General features: G+C 42.9%; 1 protein-coding gene across 1 annotated transcript in view; it reads right to left on the bottom strand.

The window, feature by feature from the left end:
• The window catches only part of fsip1 (fibrous sheath interacting protein 1), a 68,040-nt gene extending 44,913 nt beyond the window's left edge, over positions 1 to 23,127 (bottom strand). The window contains exons 1-9 of the mRNA XM_046364535.1: positions 22,832 to 23,127; positions 22,538 to 22,715; positions 17,382 to 17,439; positions 17,108 to 17,277; positions 16,947 to 17,028; positions 16,558 to 16,653; positions 12,997 to 13,133; positions 12,705 to 12,818; positions 8,625 to 8,792 (exon numbers count right to left, since the gene is read on the bottom strand). Coding sequence (XP_046220491.1) covers positions 8,625 to 8,792; positions 12,705 to 12,818; positions 12,997 to 13,133; positions 16,558 to 16,653; positions 16,947 to 17,028; positions 17,108 to 17,277; positions 17,382 to 17,439; positions 22,538 to 22,715; positions 22,832 to 22,998 — 1,170 coding nt within the window. The 5' untranslated portion in view covers positions 22,999 to 23,127. The remainder of the gene's footprint in view (positions 1 to 8,624; positions 8,793 to 12,704; positions 12,819 to 12,996; positions 13,134 to 16,557; positions 16,654 to 16,946; positions 17,029 to 17,107; positions 17,278 to 17,381; positions 17,440 to 22,537; positions 22,716 to 22,831) is intronic.
• Positions 23,128 to 26,668: the final 3,541 nt, after the last annotated feature.

Here is a 26,668-nt window from a genome sequence, read left to right on the forward strand (position 1 = left end):
GTCGAGCGGGCAGGTTGTTGGGCGGCCGGCCGTCACAAGACGCGAGATTTCATCTGGAGAGAGAGGGGAGAAAGAGGTCAGAGCACAGGGTAGGGCAGTGTGAGCAGAACCAGCGGTGTTGTTTGACTTAGCAAACGAGGATCGGATGTCGTCGATCTTCTTTTCAAAATGGTTGACGAAGTCATCTGCAGAGAGGGAGGAGGGGGAGGGGGAGGAGGATTCAGGAGGGAGGAGAATGTGGCAAAGAGCTTCCTAGGGTTAGAGGCAGATGCTTGGAATTTAGAGTGGTAGAAAGTGGCTTTAGCAGCAGAGACAGAGGAGGAAAATGTAGAGAGGAGGGAGTGAAAGGATGCCAGGTCCGCAGGGAGGCGAGTTTTCCTCCATTTCCGCTCGGCCTTCCGGAGCCCTGTTCTGTGAGCTCGCATTGAGTCGTCAAGCCACGGAGCGGGAGGGGAGGACCGAGCCGGCCTGGAAGATAGGGGACATAGAGAGTCAAAGGATGCAGAAAGGGAGGAGAGGAGGGTTGAGGAGGCAGAATCAGGAGATAGGTTGGAGAAGGTTTGAGCAGAGGGAAGAGATGATAGGATGGAAGAGGAGAGAGTAGCGGGGGAGAGAGAGCGAAGGTTGGGACGGCGCGATACCATCCGAGTAGGGGCAGTGTGGGAAGTGTTGGATGAGAGCGAGAGGGAAAAGGATACAAGGTAGTGGTCGGAGACTTGGAGGGGAGTTGCAATGAGGTTAGTGGAAGAACAGCATCTAGTAAAGATGAGGTCGAGCGTATTGCCTGCCTTGTGAGTAGGGGGGAAGGTGAGAGGGTGAGGTCAAAAGAGGAGAGGAGTGGAAAGAAGGAGGCAGAGAGGAATGAGTCAAAGGTAGACGTGGGGAGGTTAAAGTCGCCCAGAACTGTGAGAGGTGAGCCGTCCTCAGGAAAGGAGCTTATCAAGGCATCAAGCTCATTGATGAACTCTCCGAGGGGACCTGGAGGGCGATAAATGATAAGGATGTTAAGCTTGAAAGGGCTGGTAACTGTGACAGCATGAAATTCAAAGGAGGCGATAGACAGATGGGTAAGGGGAGAAAGAGAGAATGACCACATGGGAGAGATAAGGATCCCTATGCCACCACCCCGCTGACCAGAAGCTCTCGGGGTGTGCGAGAACACGTGGGCGGACGAAGAGAGAGCAGTAGGAGTAGCAGTGTTATCTGTGGTGATCCATGTTTCTGTCAGTGCCAAGAAGTCGAGGGACTGGAGGGAGGCATAGGCTGAGATGAACTCTGCCTTGTTGGCTGCAGATCGGCAGTTCCAGAGGCTACCGGAGACCTGGAACTCCACGTGGGTCGTGCGCGCTGGGACCACCAGATTAGGGTGGCAGCGGCCACGCGGTGTGGAGCGTTTGTATGGTCTGTGCAGAGAGGAGAGAACAGGGATAGACAGACACATAGTTGACAGGCTACAGAAGAGGCTACGCTAATGCAAGGAGATTGGAATGACAAGTGGACTACACGTCTCGAATGTTCAGAAAGTTAAGCTTACGTAGCAAGAATCTTATTGATTAAAATTATTAAAAATGATACAGTACTGCTGAAGTAGGCTAGCTGGCAGTGGCTGCGTTGTTGACTTTGTAGGCTAGCTGACAGTGGCTGCGTTGTTGACACTACACTAATCAAGTCGTTCCGTTGAGTGTAGTAGTTTCTACAGTGCTGCTATTCGGGGGGCTAGCTGGCTAGCTAGCAGTGTTGATTACGTTACGTTGCGTTAAAAGAACGACAATAGCTGGCTAGCTAACCTAGAAAATCGCTCTAGACTACACAATTATCTTTGATACACAGACGGCTATGTAGCTAGCTATGTAGCTAGCTACGATCAAACAAATCAAACCGTTGTGCTGTAATGAAATGAAATGAAAAATGTGATACTACCTGTGGAGCGAAGCGGAATGCGACCGGGTTGTTGAGTGCGGAAGTTCTATTCAGTAGACGTTGGCTAGCTGTTGGCTAGCTAGCAGTGTCTCCTACGTTAAGGACGACAAATAGCTGGCTAGCTAACCTCGGTAAATTAAGATAATCACTCTAAGACTACACGCTCTAAACTACACAATTATCTTGGATACGAAGACAGCAAAGACAACTATGTAGCTAGCTAACACTACACTAATCAAGTCAATCAGAATGAGTTTTTCCCCACAAAAGGGCTTTATTACAAACATAAATACTCCTCAGCACCCCCTCAAATGATCCCGCAAGTGAAGAAGCTGGATGTGGAGGTCCTGGGCTGGCGTGGTTACACGTGGTCTGCGGTTGTGAGACCGGTTGGACATACTGCCAAATTCTCTAAAACGACGTTGGAGGCAGCTTATGGTAGAGAAATAACATTATATTATCTGGCAAAAGCTCTGGTGGACATTACTGCAGTGAGCATGACAATTGCATGCTCCATAAAAATTTGAGACACCTATGGTATTGTGTTGTGTGACAAAACTTCACATTTTAGAGTGACCTTTTATTGTGCCCAGCACAAGGTGCACCTGTGTAGTGATCATGCTGTTTAATCAGCTTCTTGATATGCTATACCTGTCAGGTGGATGGATTGTCATTGCAAATTATATTTTTGTGCATATGGAACATTTCTGGGATCTTCTATTTCAGCTCATGAAACCAACACTTTACATGTTGCGTTTATATTTTTTTTCAGTATATATTTATATCTTTCAAATGTCCTAGTTACAATATTAGCTTGTGTCGAAGTTGACCTTTTCCTTCCCTCACACAAGAGTTCAGCTTTTACAACAGCATGCTGGATCATCAGCAGATGACATTCTGATTGCGGGACATTCCTGAGGTATTAGAAGATGTACTCGTGGGTCATCTGGACTTTATAGTTCCTTCCTGGGGAACTGAGGGTGGTCTGGAGCAATCAAAACCTCATGGCTTATCTAGTACCAAAAAAGAACATGGAATACAATATTGCACAAATATTATGTCTTATGTCTCACAACAGGCATGCAATACAATTGAACCATATGTAAAGCTTGGAGGAAATTATAGTGTGTAATCTTTTTGAAGTCTTGCATGGGTAAAATTTCTCGGCGAAGGAGGACCTATACTAACATCAGTTGTAATCTATTGCCTCTGTGTTTATGCTATTCAACACATCACAACCCAACACTTCAGCTAAAGCATAGGGAGACATTGTAGACTACTAACCAATGGCATCCCCCCTTTAGACCCTTCAACAATATGAAGTAGAGATAACTTTAGCCAAAGAATGACGCACATGAATAAGTTGAGAAACTTATAAGGCACCTCGGGGGTTTGTGGTATATTGCCAATAGGGATGTTCTTACTTCTTACACAGGACGCAACGAGTGTATGGATACAGCCCTTAGCCGTGGTATATTGGCCATATACCACCAATCCCTGAGGTGCCTTATTGCTATTATAAACTGGTTACCAACGTAATTATAGCAGTAGAAATACATGTTTTGTCAGCCAATCAGCATTCAGGGATTAAGAACAGCCCTTAGCAGTGGTATATTGGCCATATACCGCACCCAGTTGGGCCTCATTGCTTAATTATACAATAACGTTTATTAAAGGACACAGATTGCTGAACAAGGAGCAGTGCCAGTAGTTAATATATAGCTGGCCAGGGCCATACATTCAGACAAGTAGTGACTGCAGGAAAATGTGTTCATTTACTGTCCTACTGCTGAACGACTGGCTATATCTATAATATCATTACAACTGTATCAGGCAAGGCAAGTTACTAGGGAATTGATTCCCTGCTTTAGGCTATTAGAAGGCATATTTTAAATAGCTTGCAGTGCCTTTGTTTCTTAAATCCATGTATCATTGTATCACTAGTATAGGCCCAGGCCTATATCAATCTCATGAGTCTAACATCGGAATAAAAAAGAAAACAAAGCAAGTTAACCAAATAAATAAACACCAGTGTTCCTGTGGATAACACCAATGGGAAACTTGTTTATAAAGAGTCTATAAACCTGTTTCATGGGAATTACAGGCTAGGGAAGGGAAGGGTGTGGAGTACAGTCTCTTTACCCAGGCAAGAAACATTAAAGTGCCACCAGATGACATCTCACTGCTCCCAAGGCCAAGCTCTCTTTACCATCCTGTTTTATACTTTATCCTCAAATTAAGGTTGATACCAGACCGTAGGTTGGCCGCCTTGTCATCTCTTGCCTTGGTCGTGCTAGTCTAAATGGCTTGCTGCTCAACTGTGTCAGATTGGTTTAACAATGTGCAATGTACTACAAGTTGGACTTTAAAACTAAAGCAGATGCCCAGAAACAGAACATACCTTTTGTATTGTTGCCTTCGGCAGAGTTTTTAATATATCAAGGAGGACATTTTCTTCTAATATTAAGGCAAAGAATTCTACTCCCATCTTCCTATTGGCAAAGGATTAGAGGAACTGATATTGTTCTGTTGAAATCTACACCGGACCCATTTTGTCATATCAATATCACAGTGGGTCTTGGGAAAGAAAAACAAACAGAAGTGCTCAAAACGTGGAACAAAACACCTCCTCATACAATGTTCTAGGTCATTCTAGGACTAGGGAATATTTGTGATTGCTTGAGAGATGACACCATCTGTAAAGTCTCGGCGCAATTTGTTAGTCCTGTAGCGATGGCATGGCAAGACGGGCTAGTACACATTGCCAAAGCTGCTAAGGAGTTTTAAGATATCAAATAAGCTGAGTTTGCAAAGTATAGGCCTAGTCAACACTCTGCTCATGTGGTGGTCAGCAGGGCGTTTTCTGTGTTGGTCTCTGACTCACCATTCAGTGCAGTGAAACCATAGGTTTCTTCAAAACCCACAAAGTGACCTCATAGCCTTATAGCAGAAATAACCTGCCAGCACACAACAATAGCAATGCTGGAGTTACGAGGCAAACGTTAACAAGGCCTTGATATTCTTGGGAGAAAGATCAGGTGCAATCGCAACAGTCACTAAGGAAATTGTTCCATAGTCAAATAACACTGCATCTGCTGCCATGGTGACCACCCCTTTTAACCACTACATTCTCTACCAGCCCCCTCTTGCAGGAATAACATGTGTTATACAGATATGTAAAAGCTGCACCACTCAACAGCTGATGCTCATAACTGAGTCCCCACCTCTAGATTTAACATGTGGGTGGTACACACATTCCCACACAAACACACTGTAAGGGGCTGGTGCATATACAGTGGTGATAGGCAGTCATGTCCACAACTTCTTAGTACCACATCCTATTTGCAACAAGGTAAGGTTAACTATATGTTTATAACACAGGTATGAGATTGCTATGAAACATGGCCACTTCCTAGAATAAAAAGCAAAACACGGAAGGGGAACGAGTTCAGGGCCTCTCTTATGTAAGCCTTCCAGCTGAGACAGGAGACACCCCTGCCGTGAAAGGGCCATTTGACGGATGCTTCTTAGAATCTGGTTCATGAGCCATTTAACAAAATGGATTTTCAGGAATCCATGCATCTTTCATTTAAATCAGTACAATATCCACCAAGGCCTGCATGCCAGTGTTTTACATTAGAGTGGAGGTATGTATAAAAGAGAACTTCAAAATCAAACGTCAGCGTCAAGTATCTCAACTTGGGCTAGGTCCACCACTAAACCAAAGGCTACATGTCTGACTACAAACCAGGATGTAGACAAGACCACACCCTAACTAAGATATGCGTGAGTGGTAGAAGGTCTCAGTAACTAAAAAAGGCATTTAAAATGTATTTTCTGCCTTGGTCTGAGACACCGGACTCCAAAATAGTAAAAAAGTATCACGTGGAAGGGGAACGAGATTAAGAATACGATTAAGGAGACACTATTTCATCTACATGTAGTATGCTGCAACTGTATGCCCTGATGCCTCTAAATGAAAGGGATAAGGTTGTGCCATGTGTGGGGCTGGCACTTCTCTATGTTGAGCAGCCCTGTCATTAAGCTCTGGGCATGATGGGGTGTTAACTCTTAAACAGTTTCCTCTTCCATGTCAAATGTAGAAGATCATCAATCTGAAATTAGATTGTTCCAACAGCAATCTGTTAGTTGAAGATTAACATGTGTTTTTCAAAAAGACACACTCTGTTTCATTTTGTATAGTGTGAGCAAGGAAGACCTTTCCAATAAATCACTTTTTCCGATAAGTTGGCGGTGTGTGTACGGCACGTAAGCAGGTTACTACAGTGCATCCAAACGGTTTCAATTAGGAGTAAGACTTGTGCAGGCTACTGCCGAGAAGAAAGGCAACCACAAAACAAAAGCATATAATTTTACGACCACCCTTGGATTTACCGCCACTGAGGCAGAATGAAGGGCTGGTGTATATAGTGATTTAGAGAGCTTGGGACTATAACATTCTATCTGCCAAAAGATGATTCTCAGATAATTGGCTTTAAAGTTCCAAACCCTCATTAGTTTGAATGGTGTCAACAATTTTTATATTGTATTCTTTTGAACTTAACAACATTAATTGGGGTATTCAGAGTACTATATAGGTAGAGAACATTGAACAGAACATGTCAATAGCAAAAATTGGGCAAAAATGCAGACAGAACAAGGTCTTGATTTATTGACACTTGTTACGGTTTTCTTCTGGTGAAAGAGAGGAGGACCAAAATGCAGCGTATCTTTATACATCTTTAATAAAAGATGAAAAAATGAACAATATACAAAACAAGAACCCTGAAAAACCGAAACAGTCCTAACTGGTGCAACAAACACAAAGACAGGAAACAATCACCCACAAGAGACCTAAAGAATATGGCTGCCTAAATATGGTTCCCAATCAGAAACAACGATAAACACCTGCCTCTGATTGAGAACCACTCTAAGGCAACCATAGACTTTCCTAGACAACTCTACTAAACACAACCCCATAAATCTAATAAACCCCTAGACAAGACACATAAATCACTCATGTCAGACCCTGGCCTGACCAAAATAATAAAGAAAACACAAAATACTAAGACCAGGGCGTGACAACACTGTAGTCCAGCTTTAATGCGCATGCCATAACTGTGACCATAGCTTCAAGTCCCTGCCCCCTCAGACATGGCAATCAAACTACTAAAAACGATTTTATGGGCACAGCCGCTTGCAACATCGCACTGGATATATTATTTTTACCTTTCGAAATCAAACTTTGTATGGTCCCTTCAGTGTCACATTCTGTAACTAATATTCTTTGAATGTTTGAAAAGATCTAGGCCTCTGGTGGGAGCCTGAGAAAAAGTCAAACCGGACAGGCAGAGATTCATCTACTCCTCTCCAGCACAATAAATACTCAGGACATTACGAAATACAACGTGAACTTGACATTGAAAAGCTGGGATTCCATGGCCATTCTTTTTCCAAGCTGTGATCCAATCAGTGACAGAATTAAATGATACCCTAGATGCTCAAAATTCTTATCCTAAAACATTTGATGACTTTAAAAACATCTTCCCCAGGAACACGGCCTCAACAGAAGACACTGATGAGGATGCCATCTGGCCTTGTGAATTTAGCAATAAGGTTCTGAGATTATTCTGAGTGAGCTCATGTCTGGGAGAAGTCACTAAAGTGAGGACAAAAGATAATCTGGTGCCAATACAATGAACTTAAATGTCCTCAAAATGGTATTTTACCGAAGAGGTATCAATACTGATTATGACTATGGTTGTCTTTTATTGTGTTGATTCCTCTTCTGCAAAGACCCAGTAAACGAGGAGAGCCACAGGAGTCATGCCTTACCAAGTATTATCTAGGCTCCTCAACAAGCTCAGTCTCATCTAATTACCTGAAAAAAAAAGTACATCTTATGCTTTCCTAATGTAGAAGCTGAATGAATTCCCCTTATTATTCTGCCATTGAAATTAAAATCTAAGATAAATGATATATTCAGTGATGAAATGGTAAACAGTTGAGAGTTGACTTTCAAGTAGCACATAGGTTTTTTTAATGAGCAGATAAATGACCATGCCACTCCAGAACAGTACGTTCAAACAGCACACAAGGAGATGTTGGAATCCTCATGTGAATCAGTGGACACAATGTTCCTCTTCCATTGTGGTAGTTCTATGAAGGGAAATCGTTCCTATCATCCTTTGCCTCAAACCCAGATTTTTTTAGATTTGCATATACTTTGCTGTACTGCATTAGCATGGGTAAGAGCCAGATAGATTTGCGCATGCAACATATGAAAAGTGAATGAATATTTATTGGGCAATTCTCAAGCTCAGTCTAGCAGTAACTTAAAAGTAGCCTACAATTTGCTGATGTTGTTTTTGTTGTTGTTGTTTTTTACAATTTACAAGGGGTAAACTATGTTACATTTAGCATGGGTGTTGGGGAAATATGACTCAACATGAGAGTACTAAAGTTAGGGTGCAAACTAACAACACAATCACAAATTTTCCCATTTTATGAAAGTGGGTCTGCCTGAGGTTCAATGAACAAAGCTTTTACAAGAGTCTGTAGTTGATGTCCCACTGTGTTGACCATGTTATGAATCTTAATGACCTTGGCTCTTTGCAAGTAGAGATGGTGTTCTGAGTAGTTAATGGCACCTTTGTGAACCCAGACCTATTAGGCAGTAGACATTTGGGCTGTACAGTACATACCTGGGCCTGGGGCAGACTGTGGTCAGGGTAGGGGCTTCGCACAGACATGAAGTCTTCAACAGGAAGGAGAAGCTGCAGTCTGGAGTCAATGTGAATTAGCTGGTCTCGTTCTGTTGGTTTGGGGGTGTAACCCTCACCCGCTTGCACTGGAGCGGCCCACATGTCTCCCTAGGAAGAAGACAACATATAGGCTGTAGTATATGACAAGCGCCCCCTCCCTCCAAGTAGCAAGAGCACAAAAATGTCCCCCAAATAACAGAAAAATAAAAAAGTTTGAGCCCAAAAAACAGACTCCCAACTGAGAATTCTGTCAGAAATACTTGGCAAACCCTATATCTTCAAAACTGAACCAAAGCCATGTCCAAGTTAAATCTACCCTCCGGTTATTATTCAAATATAAAATTGGACTATTTGACCTCCCATCCAAACTACTGTCACAAATTACACACTCTTTACGAAAGGTACTCTAAATACAACTCTTTCTTGCACCCGGAATTCGATTTTGGAGAGAAGACAGACTACTGGTCACTGCTCCATGGGTCTTGCCAAGAACTCTCCAAAATAACAAATATTTAACAATTGCCTCTGCCTCACAATGAGTGACTGTCTCGCAAGGCTTACATTATATCATATGAAACAGCAGGTGGATGGTGAGCTCATTTTGGGCCCAGTAATGAGCTAAGACTTGTCCAGCAGCCCTACTGCTAAGCTCAGAGATCTCAGTAGCGGCTCCACAGAGAGAGCCAAACCCTTTTACGCTATGATCTCAGTGCATGAAGATGAGTGAACAGGAGAATATTTTATCAACAAACAGAGCCATAAAGCTTCCACTACCAACTAGCACAAACCAAAGACTTCCAAATGACCCATCTGAATAACATTATAACCCATTAGTTATATGCCCAGTTAAAGTTGTTTTTTTGTGGGAGATTACTTTGTGATAAAAAGATGCAGTAATATAGTCAACCAATCGAATGTGAATACAGTAGAATGATAGAATGTGAATGTAAAAAGAGGACCGTCTCATTTCTAGGAGCACGAATTGACACATTAACAGACAAATCAGTCAGCTACTGGATGTGCAGCACAACAGGATTGATCTAGGAGGAGACATGATAAAACAGAGCTATCCAGGGTCCTGGACACATTATTCATTTATTTATATTGTTGGGGCATGGAGAATGACGCACAGAGTTGTTCTTCAACACCCTGTATCAAAAGGCCTATATACTGTATTACTGAACCTATGATCTGTAAGATTAATTTAAGGAAAAACTACAGCCAAATTTGAGGAACATTGTGTCCTGTCCTACACTGAAAACACAGTGGGACCTGAGGTACACCTAAGCGATTCACTTTCGAAAGTCTTCCTGTGTTTATGGAAAGGCAGCCTTTCAAAGAGCACTCAGTGTGATGCCATGTTTTCCACCCCAGGTTTCTAGTACAATATGCAGTTGAGGATCGTACTAGTAATGGAGGCAAAGGCCATCATGAAAGTGTTTCAGGAGGAGAGACACAGGCGCAGCGCTATGGCCTGTAACTGATTCTGAGTCCTACTTGGCCCTGCCAAGTTCCCTGTCTGGGTGCACTTGCCCGCATGGTCACTGTGGATTCCTGACTATCAACATGAAATACGTGCTCCCTATTCAACAGCCATTCATAGCAGCACGCCACGCAATAACAGGAAGTCCAATTCTAACCAATAAAAGACCCCAGCATCTATATGTATGCTCCTCTCGGTTTGATATCCGCCACGTAATTACAGCAGTATTGTTCTAAAAAGTAAAGGTAACCATCATAAATACAGCAGCCAGACTTCAAAACGTTGGCAAGATGTTCCAGAGATGCATGGCAGTCCGGGTCAGACTAAATGGTACCGTATGTGAGAGAAGTGCTAGTCTAGGTCCTCTCATCAGACGGGCAAGGTTCATGATAACTGACCTCAAAATTCAGGCTTCGCAGCCACAGCTGCCAGCTAAGCCATTAGGGGACAATTGCACCTAAAAAATCAACCATTTGAAGTTTACAGGGTGTGGGTCAGTGGGTGGCTGCAGAAACAGAAAACTGTCTGCTCCAGGTGGCAAACACTCTCACAAATTATATTAAACATAGGAATACAGGCGGCTATTCAAATGCACCTGGCACTGCATAAGTACAGATTTTCTGCACATACCAATAAACCATCATCCTAAATAAGATTGCTGTCTAATATTCAGAAGATGTGGCAATCCCTGTGACGTTTGCATGGCACTGGTAAATAACGACTATGGGGAGTCAAAATCAGCTACCGTTGCTGCCAAGTAGTCATTGTTTCAAAACGTGCATATGGGCAATTCAACAGTAACAGAGTCATGCAGAGACTCAGATATTTCACCTTTGGCTTGTTTAACTTTGCAACCATTGTGCTTAGATTGACATACATTTTAAAGTGAAAATTCTGAGTCTCAGCATCACTCTGTTACCGTGGATTTGCCCAAATCTAAACTACACTACCGTTCAAAGGTTTGGGGTCACTTAGAAATGTCCTTGTTTTTGGAAAAAAGAAAAACGTTTTTTTTTGCCCATTAAAATAACATCAAATTGATCAGAAATACAGTGTAGACATTGTTAATGTTGTAAATGACTATTGTAGCTGGAAACGGCAGATTTTTTTTATGGAATATCTACATAGGTGTACAGAGGCCCATTGTCAGCAACCATCACTCCTGTGTTACAATGGCACGTTGTGTTAGCTAATCCCAGTTCATCACTTTAAAAGTAATTGATCATTAGTAAACGATTTTGCAATTATGTTAGCACAGCTGAAAACTGTTGTTCTGATTAAAGAAGCAATAAAACTAGCCTTCTTTAGACTAGTTGAGTATCTTGAGCATCAGCATTTGTGGGTTCGATTACAGGCTCAAAATGGCCAGAAACAAAGGACTTTCTTCTGAAACTCGTCAGTCTATTCCATGAAGGCTAATCCATGCGAGAAATTGCCAAGAAACTGAAGATCTCGTACAATGCTGTGTACTACTCCAAGCACAGAACAGCGCAAACTGGCCCTAACCAGAATAGAAAAAGGAGTGGGGAGGCCCCGGTGCACAACTGAGCAAGATGACAAGTACATTTGAGTGTCTAGTTTGAGAAACAGAAGCCTCACAAGTCCTCAACTGGCAGCTACCCAGCTAAACATAGTACCCGCAAAACAACAGTCTCAACGTCAACAGTGAAGAGGCGACTCCGGGATGCTGGCCTTCTAGGCAGAGTTCCTCTGACCAGTGTCTGTGTTCTTTTGCCCATCTTAATCTTTTCTTTTTATTGGCCAGTCTGAGATATTGCTTTTTCTTTGCAACTCTGCCTAGAAGGCCAGAATCCAGGAGACGCCTCTTCACTGTTGATGTCGAGAGATGTTTTGCGGGTACTATTTCATGAAGCTGCCAGTGATCAACTTGGATTAGCAAACACAACATGCCATTGGAACACAGGAGTGATGGTTGCTGATAATGGGCCTCTGTACACCTATGTTGATATTCCATAAAATATTCCAGCTGCAATAGTCATTTACAACATTAACAATGTCTACACTGTATTTCTGATAAATATTTTGTTATTTTAATGGACATTTTTTTGTGCTTTTCTTTCAAAAACAAGGACATTTCTAAGTGACCCCAAACGTTTGAACGGTAGTATATAATACAACATATGCTGTAATTGTAAAGTAGGTCAGCGTTTAGGCCAGTTTAGTTAGGCCACTTCGATTTGATTAGCAAATTACTTCAAAACAGTAGATAATTTAAACAGTTTCTCTGTGTACTCATGAGTAATGGCCATATCAACAACCATAACAGCTGTGTGAGTAACACAGTGCTTGAAAGACGTTGCTCAATACATGACAAACTGTTCACACCATGATAACGAGTGATTACTGGCTACTACTACCCTAAACATAATAAGTGAAATGTTTGTGTGTAGACCAAGTGCTGTGCGAGAGAGACAAATGGTACAGTCGAGATGAACTCTGTTTGCCACATTTAGACACTTGAAAACATAAGTCCTCCTACACCACATGCTCACCATCAGGGCTGTATTTTGGCCTACCTCACAGCCTGCCTTCCCAGCATTGTCCCCTTCCTCCATGTCTCTGAGGAGCTCCTCGAGACGATACTTCTCCTCCTGTGTCATCTGCACTGGGCCTCCAGCACCACTCGCCAGCTGTCATGTTTGACAAAGTGACAACAATCATTCATCAGATCAGATTGTAGTTACTTTCAAATCAGGCCCCTGAGTCTTTGAGTTGAAGAACTATATTAATTTCCCATTGAAATAAAATAACATGAGTAATGTCAGACTCCAAAGTCATGCACTTTGCCCATCATGAACTTTGACATACCTCAATATTTTTCTTCACAAAGTCTTGTTTATTTTTGCCCCTGGGAACCCCACTCTGGCTGCCTTCTGACTCGTCTGCCCTCTCTTCGTGACACACTTCAGCCAAGTCTGCTGCTGTGGTGTTGAGGTCCTTTTCACCTGTGTGGGAGTCAGTGGCGGTTAGTACATGTGGCGATTGGTACAGGAGTGGCGATTGGTACAGGAGGATGTTTTTGTTTTCATGAGCTTGGCCTTATTTCTATTACAGCATATTGGATGACTGTCATTCATATTCCATTCACCCAGTTCAATGTAACATTGATAGGCTACTACATGAATGATACTCAAATGTTCCATATACCCATCATGAGGTTGCTACAACCTAGCCTATGAATGAATGTTTACAATGTAGATGCACACAGGTCGAGAGAACATTTTGCCTGCATCTAGCTGATCTAGGGTGGACAAATTCAAGTATGTTTATCCACGTTTCGTTCCATTTGCTTCTGTTTAAGAAACTTTTTTTTTTAAACAGAATCGTCAGAATGAATAGACCCCTGAGCACACGTAAACACAGTTCACTTTCATAGCAGCCAGGTTGTATTCCTTCTCGCATCTATGAGCTCTCCTCCTCTCACCTTTTCCCTTCGCTGGCAGACTTCAATACACATCAGCTGTATATGGCCAGGCGAAAAAAACAATCCAAGCCAAGACACGAAAATTGAGCTCAGATGCATCCTGTTTCAATTGATCATCCTTGAGATGTTTCTACAACTTGATTGGAGTCCACCTGGGGAAAATTCAATTGATTGGACAGGATTTGGAAAGGGACACACCTGTGTGTGTATATATATATAAGGTCCCACAGTTGACAGTGCATGTTAGAGCAAAAACCAAGCCATGAGGTCGAAGGAATTGTTCATAGAGCTCCGAGACCTGATTGTGTCGAGGCACAGATCTGGGTAAGGGTACCAAAACATTTCTGCAGCATTGAAGGTCCCCAAGAACACAGTGGCCTCCATCATTCTTTAATGGAAGAAGTTTTAAACCACCAAAAATCTTCCTAGAGCAGGCTGCCTGGCCAAACTGAGAAATCAGGGGAGAAGGGCCTTGGTCAGGGAAGTGAGCAAGAACCCGATGGTCACTCTGACAGAGCTCCAGAGTTCCTCTGTGGAGATGGGAGAACCTTCCAGAAGGACAACTATCTCTGCAGCATTCCACCAATCAGGCCTTTATGGTAGAGTGGCCAGACAGAAGCCACGCCTCAGTAAAAGGCACATGATAGCCCACTTGGAGTTTGCCAAAAGGCCCCTAAAGGACTCTGACCATGAGAAACAAGATTCTCTGGTCTGATGAAACCAAGATTAAACTCTTTGGCCTGGATGCCAAGCGTCACATCTGGAGGAAATCTGGCACCATACCTACGGTGAAGCATGGTGGTGGCAGCATCATGCTGTGGGGATGTTTTTCAGCGGCAGGGACTGGGAGACTAGTCAGGATTGAGGGAAAGATGAACGGAATAAAGTACAGAGAGATCCTTGTTGAAAACCTGCTCCAGAGTGCTCAGGACCTCGGACTGGGACAAAGGTTCACCTTCCAACAGGACAACGACACTAAGCGCACAGCCAAGACAACGCAGGAGTGGCTTCGGGACAAGTCTCTGAATGTCCTTGAGTGGCCCTGCCAGAGCCCTTGAACCCAATCGAGCATCTCTGGAGAGACCTGAAAATAGCTGTGCAGTGACGCTCCCCATCCAACCTGACAAAGCTTGAGAGGATCTGCAGAGAAGAATGGGAGAAAATCCCCAAATACAGGTGTGCCAAGCTTATAGCTTCATACCCAAGAAGACTTGAGGCTGTAATCGCTGCCAAAGGTGCTTCAACAAAGTAGTGAGTAAAGGGTCTGAATACTTATGTAAATGTGATATTTGTTTATTATTAATACATTTGAAAACATTTCTAAACCCTGTTTTTGCTTTGTCATTATGGGGTATTTTGTGTAGGTTTACGAGGAGAAATAAACAATTTATCAATTTTAGAATAAGGCTGTAACGTAACAAAATGTGGAAAAAGTCAAGGAGTCTGAATACTTTGCGAATGCACTGTATTTGGTATAGTTTTATCTAAAATTGATTACTTTTTTAAATGTTTCACTATTTCTATTTTTATTAAATTTACTGAGGATGGTCCTCCCCTTCCTCCTCTGAGGATCCTCCACTGCTGGAAGCTGTTCATGCATTTTTGGATTCCAGCAGGTAAACGTGTAAACTTAGGAGTTTAAGAACCATTAGCAGGCTCTGTCTAATATCATCCTGAGACGCTTTGGAGAGACATTGTCAACAATCTAAGGAAGTATTCCAAATGACCATGTATCAATTAAAGTTTCTGGACCACTGAAACATCAATTAATGTTTCTGGATCACTGAAATACATGCAATTGAAAAGGGCCCACTCCACAATGTTCATGGCTCTCAAACTATGACTGAGTGACATGTCATCCAGCAAACAGCAAATTCAAAAGATGGGAAAAGTTGTTCATGGATAGTTTGGAGGGAAAGATGTAGCCTATGTGGTGTTTTCAGGAATGAAAGCAACAAGAAAACTGAATACACAGTGAAACCACAAAATAGTTGCATTGTTTCATAGGGTTATACTGCCATCTAGCGTAGAATAATAAAACTACATTGCAATATAGTCTTAACGTTGTTACTTTTTAATTTTTTAATTTTTAATTTCACCTTTATTTAACCAGATAGGCTAATTGAGAACAAGTTCTCATTTGCAACTGCGACCTAGTCAAGATAAAGCATAGCATTTCAACACATACAACAACAGAGTTATACATGGAATAAACAAAACATAGTCAATAATTCAGTAGAACAAAAGAAAAACAAAAGTCTATATACAGTGAGTGGAAATGAGGTAAGATAAGGGAGTTAAGGCAATAAATAGGCCATGGTGGTGAAGTAATTACAATATAGCAATTAAACACTGGAATGGTAGATGTGCAGAAGATGAATGTGCAAGTTGAGATACTAGGGTGCGAAAAGGAGCAAGATAAATAAATAAATACTGTATGGGGATGAGGTAGGTAGATAGATGGGCTATGTACAGGTGCAGTGATCTGTGAGCAGCTCTGACAGCTGGTGCTTAAAGCTAGTGAGGGAGATATGAGTCTCCAGCTTCAAAGATTTTTGCAGTTTGTTCCAGTCATTGGCAGCAGAGAACTGGAAGGAAAGACGACCAAAGGAGGAATTGGCTTTGGGGGTGACCAGAGAGATAAAACTGCTGGAGTGCGTGCTACGAGTGGGTGCTGCTATGGTGACCAGTGAGCTGAGATAAGGCGGGGCTTTACCTAGCAGAGTAGAGTAGCTGTATTCAACCAGTAGTAGAGTGTTGGAGGCTATTTTATAGATGACATCACCGAAGTCGAGGATCGGTAGGATGGTCAGTTTTACGAGGGAATGTTTGGCAGCATGAGTTACAGGACTAGTTACAGTGTACATTGGCCTACATACAGATATATGAGCAACTTTATGATGTAAAATGTATAATTGTGTTCCAGCATATTTAAACAAACTCACTTTCCTCCACTTGTCTGTTGTGTCTTTCATACTCTTTGTCAGGAACTTGAGTCCCAAACACAGGAGCAAAGTCCAATTCTTCACTGGACCCGTAAGCTATGGAAAATGAAAATGGATTATTACACTTAGCCTGTATATTAATAGTAAATTACCATATTCAAATTCTGAGACTGAATCTAAATAACGTTATCAATTTGCTGTGACATATCCCATACAAAACAAAGCTGATCAAAAATGGTGATATACAAAACAAAACGTGATTTATACTGTATATCTTGGAATAGTAATTTGGCATGAGTACATTGTCCTCAAAGCTCCAGTTAATGTGCATTGTAAACAGTATCCACACTGATCTGCGTTCTGGAATTACTGTTTAATATTTCACTTACTACTGGAAGGAGCCAGGGACAAAAACATCCTTGTATTTTCTGCTTCATCTGCCCATTCTGAAGATCTGTTGGGCTTTATCTGCTGCACAGAAATAGGTAGGAAACATCCTTTAACATATAGACATTCTTAATGTGTGTATTCTGCGTATCCCTGTGCTTACCAATAGTTCCTGCCATAGTTTCTGATGGAGCTCCTTTCCTTTTCTCTTGACCTCTTTTTCATTTGAGATCCTTGAAGCCAAGATTTTGTCAAGTATTTTCATTTTCTTGATGGCCTTCTGGAGTTCTGGATCTTCGTTCTCCTCATCAGATACATCTCCAATGGAGAGATCTGGAAATCCATTCAAAGAAATGCATGCATACAAATATGTTCATCCATTTTCTTTTCACTATTCTACTTCCTAAAATGTCATAGTGATATGTACTTATGCCTACCTTTCTCAGGAAGACTTTCATCTGGAGACCTGAGGTTTTCATGTGAGCTGCTGTGTTCCTAGGAAAGTAATTGTAACATCTATTCAAACCACAGGTTCTAGGCCTATTGATGGGGAAATTCAAGAGGCAGTCATGTTTACAGTTAAAAACAGTATAGTTATTTTAACATTAACATTCCGTCTTAAGGGCTTTCCAGACAAGAAGCGGAGGCATAGTTTCCCATGAATTTCGCTTTTGCACTTTCAACATTGCAGCCGGCTTTAAAGGCGAGTCAAAACTGACTAATCTACATTTACATTACATTTAAGTCATTTAGCAGACGCTCTTATCCAGAGCGACTTACAAATTGGTGCATTCACCTTATGACATCCAGTGGAACAGCCACTTTACAATAGTGCATCTAAATATTTTAAGGGGGGTGAGAAGGATTACTTTATCCTATCCTAGGTATTCCTTAAAGAGGTGGGGTTTCAGGTGTCTCCGGAAGGTGGTGATTGACTCCGCTGTCCTGGCGTCGTGAGGGAGTTTGTTCCACCATTGGGGAGCCAGAGCAGCGAACAGTTTTGACTGGGCTGAGCGGGAACTGTACTTCCTCAGTGGTAGGGAGGCGAGCAGGCCAGAGGTGGATGAACGTAGTGCCCTTATTTGGGTGTAGGGCCTGATCAGAGCCTGGAGGTACTGAGGTGCCGTTCCCCTCACAGCTCCGTAGGCAAGCACCATGGTCTTGTAGCGGATGCGAGCTTCAACTGGAAGCCAGTGGAGAGAGCGGAGGAGCGGGGTGACGTGAGAGAACTTGGGAAGGTTGAACACTAGACGGGCTGCGGCGTTCTGGATGAGTTGTAGGGGTTTAATGGCACAGGCAGGGAGCCCAGCCAACAGCGAGTTGCAGTAATCCAGACGGGAGATGACAAGTGCCTGGATTAGGACCTGCGCCGCTTCCTGTGTGAGGCAGGGTCGTACTCTGCGGATGTTGTAAAGCATGAACCTACAGGAACGGGCCACCGCCTTGATGTTAGTTGAGAACGACAGGGTGTTGTCCAGGATCACGCCAAGGTTCTTAGCGCTCTGGGAGGAGGACACAATGGAGTTGTCAACCATGATGGCGAGATCATGGAACGGGCAGTCCTTCCCCGGGAGGAAGAGCAGCTCCGTCTTGCCGAAGTTCAGCTTGAGGTGGTGATCCGTCATCCACACTGATATGTCTGCCAGACATGCAGAGATGCGATTCGCCACCTGGTCATCAGAAGGGTGAAAGGAGAAGATTAATTGTGTGTCGTCTGCATAGCAATGATAGGAGAGACCATGTGAGGTTATGACAGAGCCAAGTGACTTGGTGTATAGCGAGAATAGGAGAGGGCCTAGAACAGAGCCCTGGGGGACACCAGTGGTGAGAGCGCGTGGTGAGGAGACAGATTCTCGCCACGCCACCTGGTAGGAGCGACCTGTCAGGTAGGACGCAATCCAAGCGTGGGCCGCGCCGGAGATGCCCAACTCGGAGAGGGTGGAGAGGAGGATCTGATGGTTAACAGTATCGAAGGCAGCCGATAGGTCTAGAAGGATGAGAGCAGAGGAGAGAGAGTTAGCTTTAGCGGTGCGGAGCGCCTCCGTGATACAGAGAAGAGCAGTCTCAGTTGAATGACTAGTCTTGAAACCTGACTGATTTGGATCAAGAAGGTCATTCTGAGAGAGATAGCGGGAGAGCTGACCAAGGACGGCACGTTCAAGAGTTTTGGAGAGAAAAGAAAGAAGGGATACTGGTCTGTAGTTGTTGACATCGGAGGGATCGAGTGTAGGTTTTTTCAGAAGGGGTGCAACTCTCGCTCTCTTGAAGACGGAAGGGACGTAGCCAGCGGTCAGGGATAAGTTGATGAGCGAGGTGAGGTAAGGGAGAAGGTCTCCGGAAATGGTCTGGAGAAGAGAGGAGGGAATAGGGTCGAGCGGGCAGGTTGTTGGGCGGCCGGCCGTCACAAGACGCGAGATTTCATCTGGAGAGAGAGGGGAGAAAGAGGTCAGAGCACAGGGTAGGGCAGTGTGAGCAGAACCAGCGGTGTCGTTTGACTTAGCAAACGAGGATCGGATGTCGTCGACCTTCTTTTCAAAATGGTTGACGAAGTCATCTGCAGAGAGGAAGGAGGGGGGGGAGGGGGAGGAGGATTCAGGAGGGAGGGGAAGGTGGCAAAGAGCTTCCTAGGGTTAGAGGCAGATGCTTGGAATTTAGAGTGGTAGAAAGTGGCTTTAGCAGCAGAGACAGAGGAGGAAAATGTAGAGAGGAGGGAGTGAAAGGATGCCAGGTCCGCAGGGAGGCGAGTTTTCCTCCATTTCCGCTCGGCTGCCCGGAGCCCTGTTCTGCGAGCTCGCAATGAGTCGTCAAGCCACGGAGCGGGAGGGGAGGACCGAGCCGGCCTGGCATCATAAATAACTACTCAATATTATTTAAATCTTTCTTGGGCACACCTTGGTGACGCAAATGACGACTTTTCAAATCAGAAAATAAAAAATAAAAATAAAAACCGATTATGGATATACTGTACCTTCGGAGGTGGGAAAGTGTTGCCAAACAGGCACGGATCAAGAAATAACCAGCAATATGTTACAATAAGAAACCTTACTAGAGGCAGATATATATACAGTACCAGTCAAAAGTTTGGACACACCTACTCATTCAAGGGTTTTTCTTTATTTTTACTGTATTTCTACATTGTAGAATAATGGTGAAGGCATTAATAATAATAATAATATAATATATGCCATTTAGCAGACGCTTTTATCCAAAGCGACTATGAAATAACACATATGGAACCATGTAGTAAGCAAAAAGTGTTAAACAAATCCAAATATGTCATATTTGAGTATCTTCAAAGTAGCCACCCTTTGCCTTGATGACAGCTTTGCTCACTCTTGGCATTCTCTCAACTTTTGAATGGTAGTATATTTAAAGCAACGTTTAGGATAAAGGTTAGGGTTGACTTGCCTTGTAAGGACTGGTTAACAGTAAAATACAAAAAGACAAGTTAAAGAGAACACACCAAGATGCTCTTACTAGTTCTGTATAGTTCAGAAAGTTATCAAAGATTACATAGAGTTAGTGTGCCGCCTTCTGCCACCATTCATTTTCTACTGGTTGAATATAGGCTACACTGCTCAACCCTTGCCTAATAATAAGAGCAGCAGGTAGCCTAGCGGTTAAGAGCATTGGGCCAATAACTGAAAGGTCGCTGATACGAATCCCTGAGCAGGGATTGTGCCCTTGAGCAAGGCACTTATAACCCTAATTGCTCCTGAATGTTGCTCTGGATAAGAACATTGACTAAAATGTAATAAATCAGACTGTGATACCAATTATTGGTATACAGTCTGAAACAGAGCACTGCAAAAACTTGGAAAGTGTCACGTTCGATGTATGAAGGAGACCAGCGTGAGATGAATAAATCTTCTTTAATAAGACGAAGAACAAAGGGTTAGGTTAGGGTTAGAGGTTAAACAAACGTGAAGCTATATATGATAAGTGCAGACACAGGCAACTAACACAAAAACCCACGAAATAACCCAAGGAATATGGCTGCCTAAATATGGTTCCCAATCAGAGACAACGATAAACAGCTGCCTCTAATTGGGAACCAATCTAGGCAACCATAGACATATAAAACCTAGACTAGTGAAAACCCATAGACATACAAAAACCCATAGACAATACAAAAACACATATATCACCCTTGTCACACCCAGACCTAACCAAAATAATAAAGAAAACAAAAAGCAAACTCAGGTCAGTTTGAACCTCCCAAAGGTGCGGACTCCCGGCCGCAACCCTAAGCCTATATGGGAGGGTCTGGGTTGGCATAACTCTGCGGTGGCGGTTTTGGTGAGGGCGTGACAGAAAGTTTCCTTACAAGCCAGAATGTTGAATTAAATTACATTTGAACTAATGTCGTTCCCAGACACTTCCACCCAAATGTCTGGTGGACCAACGCATCAAGCTTGGCCTTTGTTTGCCAAAACAGAAAGACCTGGACAAATTGGCTTTGGCTTAATCATCTCCCACAACACGCCTCGCAGCTAGCTGTGTGATTCACAAAAAATGTTATGATTCAAATCATTTACTCAGTAGGTCACTTCCATAGACTTCTATGGTCACAGGCTTACATGCACAATAGCCTGGGGATGAGGTTACATTTGAACTTACTCTATCGGTTGTCTGTGTGCGGTTGGTCCTTCAGTGGGTCAACATTTTTGCCAAAATATCCATAGGAAAGTATTATTTAAAGTACTGCTGTTTAAATTTCTGTCACATGCGCAAAACCATGGAAAACAGCTGCAAGACTTCAGTTAATATGCATGAATTACATGCGTGTCTTAGGTCTCGAGCAAACAAATATTCACCACACAGCGAGACTTGTGTGTTGAAGTCAGTTTAATAATTCTTTCCTGTGGATATTTTGTCTACCCAGACCCAAAAGCCATCATCAAAGCCTCCAAACACAGTACAAAAGTGTAAGAAACTCCACCACACCAAATTATTCTAAAGTCCTCAAATGGTTCTTGAACAAACATGCACAGCAATCACACAACACAGCCTCTACATGGGACCTTCAGGTACAAAGCTCCAACCTGGACAGTTAGCTAACAGAACCAAATATGGTGGTGCTTTTATACAATGAGTATACAAAACATTAAGAATGCCTGCTATTTCCATGACATAGGCTGACCAGGTGAATCCAGGTGAAAGCTACAGTGTGATGCCTTATTGATGTCACTTGTTACATCGACTTAAAATCAGTGTAGCTGAAGGGGAGGAGATGGCTTGAAAATCATTCTTTAACCTTTGAGACATGAATTATGTATGTGTCTCACTCAGAGGGGGAATGGGCAAGACGAAAACTTTAAGTGCCTTTGAACCGGGTATGGTAGTAGGTTTGTGTCAAGAACTGCAATGATGCTGGGTTTTTCACCACAACAGTTTCCTGTGTGTATCAAGAATGGCCCACCACCCAAAGGAAATTGTGAAACATTAACCAGATACTATCAGGTTCAAACTGTGTCCCCTTCTTGACACATTATTCCAAATGTGTTGTCTTGACTTGACCCTTTACTTCTTGAGGAGCATATGTCAGGTCATCTTGTTCTACAAGCACAAAGTGTGCATGCAAGCACATTACCTGCTTATTGTTGGGGGCATCGTCGCTAAGGACCACCAGGGACGTCGGGCTGGGATGAAAGACTCTCCCGACGTCAGGCAGTGACACAGTTGATACACGGCTACCCGGGCGAGAACGCTCGTTGGATGCCGGGCGGGAGATATCATCTAAACTGCCTCTCGTAATATCCATGGGTGCTCTGGTAACGTTAACGTAACCCAATATTAGAATAGAGCATTTTGCAATAAGTATATAGGTAAATAAATCAAATGTTCTATTGTATTTTTAGTTAAATTATAAATATAGCCTAGATACCTGATAGCTGTGTAGGCAGGGGTGGTGATGTTTTTTTCTTTCCGAATGGTAACTAAGGACGCAAAAGACCCGGATGTGGTAACTGCAAATTTCGAATACAAGGCATATATATTATGTATTATTAGCATCACGGTTGGTGCAATCTGGAATCCTTGGGAAATTGACATTTAAAATGGTAGGGTTAGGTTATGGTTGTAGGTAGGGTATATGGGTTTAGAGTAGGGACGTCCCAAGGATCACAGATTGCACTAACATTAGCTTCACAGAAGAAACCCGTAGAAGCATCTATCCACATGACTTCCCGTTTTCAGATTTTGCCTTCAAAATACAAGTCCGAGGTAAAACGCTATGTGTATGATACGATATAAATCTTTTTGGCAGCTTCGCATAGTGCGTAATATAAAAATGTGGTTAAAAAAGTATAACCAAATCAGGGAAATGTTTACGAGCATTTCTACTTCATATAAGATAAAGAATATAAGAAGTGCTCCCTGAGTGGCGCAGCGGTCTAAGGTGTCTCTTCAGTCCCTGGTTCAAATCCAGACCGTATCACATCCGGCCGTGTTTGGGAGTCCCATAGGGCAGTGCACAATTGGCCCAGCGTCATCCAGGTTTAGCTGGGGTAGGCCGTCATTTTAATTAAGAATGTGTTCCTTACTAACTTGCCTAGTTAAATTATATATATATTTTTAAATAAGGTGTAGCATATTGAGAAACGGAAACTTAAGTAAGTAAGCTTAAGTAAATTAAGGTTAGGTACATTAGCCTACTGACAAAAAATATACAATTAAGAAATAAGAAATTATTCTGATTGTATAATTATTCTTAATTTACAGATGTAATGTTTAAGAAAAGTCTTTATTTTTGTTATGTTGCACAAACAAATTTCACTGTACAGGAAAAACAATTGATTGTGTATCCATAAAACCAGGGTCCAGTCTACTCATGAGACTCCCTAGAATACAAAAACAAAAAAAGCTAGGGATCAATTCCAATTTTATTGGTCACATACACATATTTAGCAGATGATATTGCGGGTGTAGCTAAATTCTTGTGTTCCTAGCTTCAACAGTGCAGTAGTATCAAACAATTCACAACAATACACACTAATCTAAATGTAAAAGAATGGAATTAAGAAGTATATAAATATTAGGATGCGCAATGTCTGACTGACATTGACTAAAATACAGTAGAGTACATTATATGAAATGAGTAAAACAGTATGTAAACATTATTACAGTGACTAGTGTTCCATTAAAAGTGACCAGTCATTCCATGTCTATGCAGATAGGGCAGCAGCCTCAAAGGTGTCGGGTTGAGTAAGCAGGTGATAGCCGGCTAGTGATGGCTATTTAATAGTCTGATGGCCTTGAGATAGAAGCTGTTTTTCAGTCTCTCGGTCCCGGCTTTGATGCACCTGTACTGACCTCGCCTTCTGGATGAGAGCGGGGTGAACAGGCCGTGGCTCAGGTGGTTGATGTCCTTGATGATCTTTTTGGCCTTCCTGTGACATCGGGTGCTGTAGGTGTCCTGGAAGGCAGGCAGTCTGCCCCCGGTGATGCGTTGGACAGACCGCACCACCCTCTGGAGAGCCCTGCGGTTGCGGACGGTGCAGTTGCCATACCAGGCAGTGATGCAGCCCGACAGGATGCTCTCAATTCTACCTTGTTGCGCCTTCTTCACTGCACTGTCTGTGTGGGTGGACCATTTCAGATTGTCATTTATGTGTACGCAGAGGAACTTGAAGCTTTTCACCTTCTCCACTGAGGTCCTGTCAATGTGAATAGGGCCATGCTCTCTCTGTCTTCTGAAGTCGACACAACCTGCCTGGTATGGAAATTGCTCGGCCTCTGACCGCAAGGCACTACAGAGGGTAGTGCGTACGGCACAGTACATCACTGGGGCTAAGCTGCCTGCCATCCAGGACCTCTACACCAGGTGGTGTCAGAGGAAGGCCCTAAAAATTGTCAAAGACCACAGCCACCCCAGTCAGACTGTTCTCTCTACTACCGCATGACAAGCGGTACCGGAGTGCCAAGTCCAGGACAAAAAGGCTTCTCAACAGTTTTTACCCCCAAGCCATAAAACTACTGAACAGGTAATCAAATGACTAACTGGAATATTTGCATTGTGTGCACCCCCAACCACTCTTTTATGCTGCTGCTGCTCTCTGTTTATCATATATGCATAGTCACTTTAACTATACATTCATGTACATACTACCTCAATTGGGCGACCAACCAGTTCTCCCGCACATTGGCTAACCGGGCTATCTGCATTGTGTCCCACCCGCCAACCCCTCTTTTACGCTACTGCTACTCTCTATTCATCATATATGCATAGTCACTTTAATCTACATGTACATACTACCTCAATCAGCCTGACTAACCAGTGTCTGTATGTAGCCTCGCCACTTGTATAGCCTCGCTACTGTATATAGCCTGTCTTTTTACTGTTGTTTTATTTCTTTACCTACCTATTGTTCACCTAATACCTTTTTTGCACTATTGGTTAGAGCCTGTAAGTAAGCATTTCACCTGTTGTATTCAGCGCACGTGACAAATAAACTTTGATTTGAAGTCCACAAAAAGCTCTTTCGATTTGTTGAGGTTATTTTACTGGCACCACTCCGCCAGGCCCCTCACCTCCTCCCTGTAGGCTGTCTCGTCATTGTTGGTGATCAGGCCTACTATTGTTGTGTAATCTATAAACTTGATGATTGAGTTGGAGGCATGCGAGGCCACACAGTCATGGGTGAACAGGAGGGGGACGAGCACGCACCCTTGTGGGGCCCCAGTGTTGAGGATCAGCAAAGTGGTGTTGTTTCCTACCTTCACCACCTGGGGACAGCCCATCAGGAAGTCCAGGACCCAGTTGCACAGGGCAGGGTTCAGACCCAGGGCCCCAAGCTTATTGATGAGCTTGGAGGGTACTATGGTATTGAAGGCTGAGCTATAGTCAATGAACAGCATTCTTACATAGGTATTCCTCTTGTCCAGATGGGATAGGGCTATTGCATCATCTGTGGATCTATTGGGGCGATATACACATTGATGTGGGTCCAGGGTGTCAGGTAAGGTGGAGGTGATATGATCCTTCACTAGCCTCTCAAAGCACTTCATGATGACAGAAGTGAGTACTACGGGGTGGTCGTCATTTAGATCAGTTACCTTTGCTTTCTTGGGTACAGGAACAATGGTGGACATCTTGAAGCAAGTGGCGACGGCAGACTGGGATAGGGAGATATTGAATAGGTCAGTAAACAAACGGCACAGGAATGAAATCATCAATATGTATTGATCACATCTTTACTAGTGCTGCAGAAATGTGCTTGAAAGCAGTATCCAGATCCATCGGATGTAGTGATATTCATATAGTAGCCATATCTAGGAAAACCAAAGTTCCAAAGGCTGGGCCTAATATAATGTATAAGAAGTCATACAATAAGTGTTGTAGTGATTCCTGTTGTTGAATATATTTTGGTCCGTGGTGTTTAATGAGGAGCAAACAGACACTGCACTTGACACATTTATGAAATTGCTTATTCCAGTTGCTAATAAGCATGCACCCATTAAGAAAATGACTGTAAAAACTGTTAAATCCCCATGGATTGATATGGAATTGACAAATGTAATGGTTGAGAGGGATGAGGCAAAAAGAACGGCAAATAAGTCTGGCTGCACAACCGATTGGAAAAGTTATTGCAAATTGAGAAATCATGTGACTAAACTGAATTAAAAGAAGAAGAAAAATACACTATGAAACCAAGATAAATTAAATAAAGAATGATAGAAAAAAGCTTTGAAGCACCTTAAATAAAATTCTGGGAAAAAAGGC

The sequence above is a fragment of the Oncorhynchus gorbuscha genome, linkage group LG10 (genome assembly GCF_021184085.1).
Source record: "Oncorhynchus gorbuscha isolate QuinsamMale2020 ecotype Even-year linkage group LG10, OgorEven_v1.0, whole genome shotgun sequence".
Lineage (NCBI taxonomy): Eukaryota > Metazoa > Chordata > Actinopteri > Salmoniformes > Salmonidae > Oncorhynchus > Oncorhynchus gorbuscha.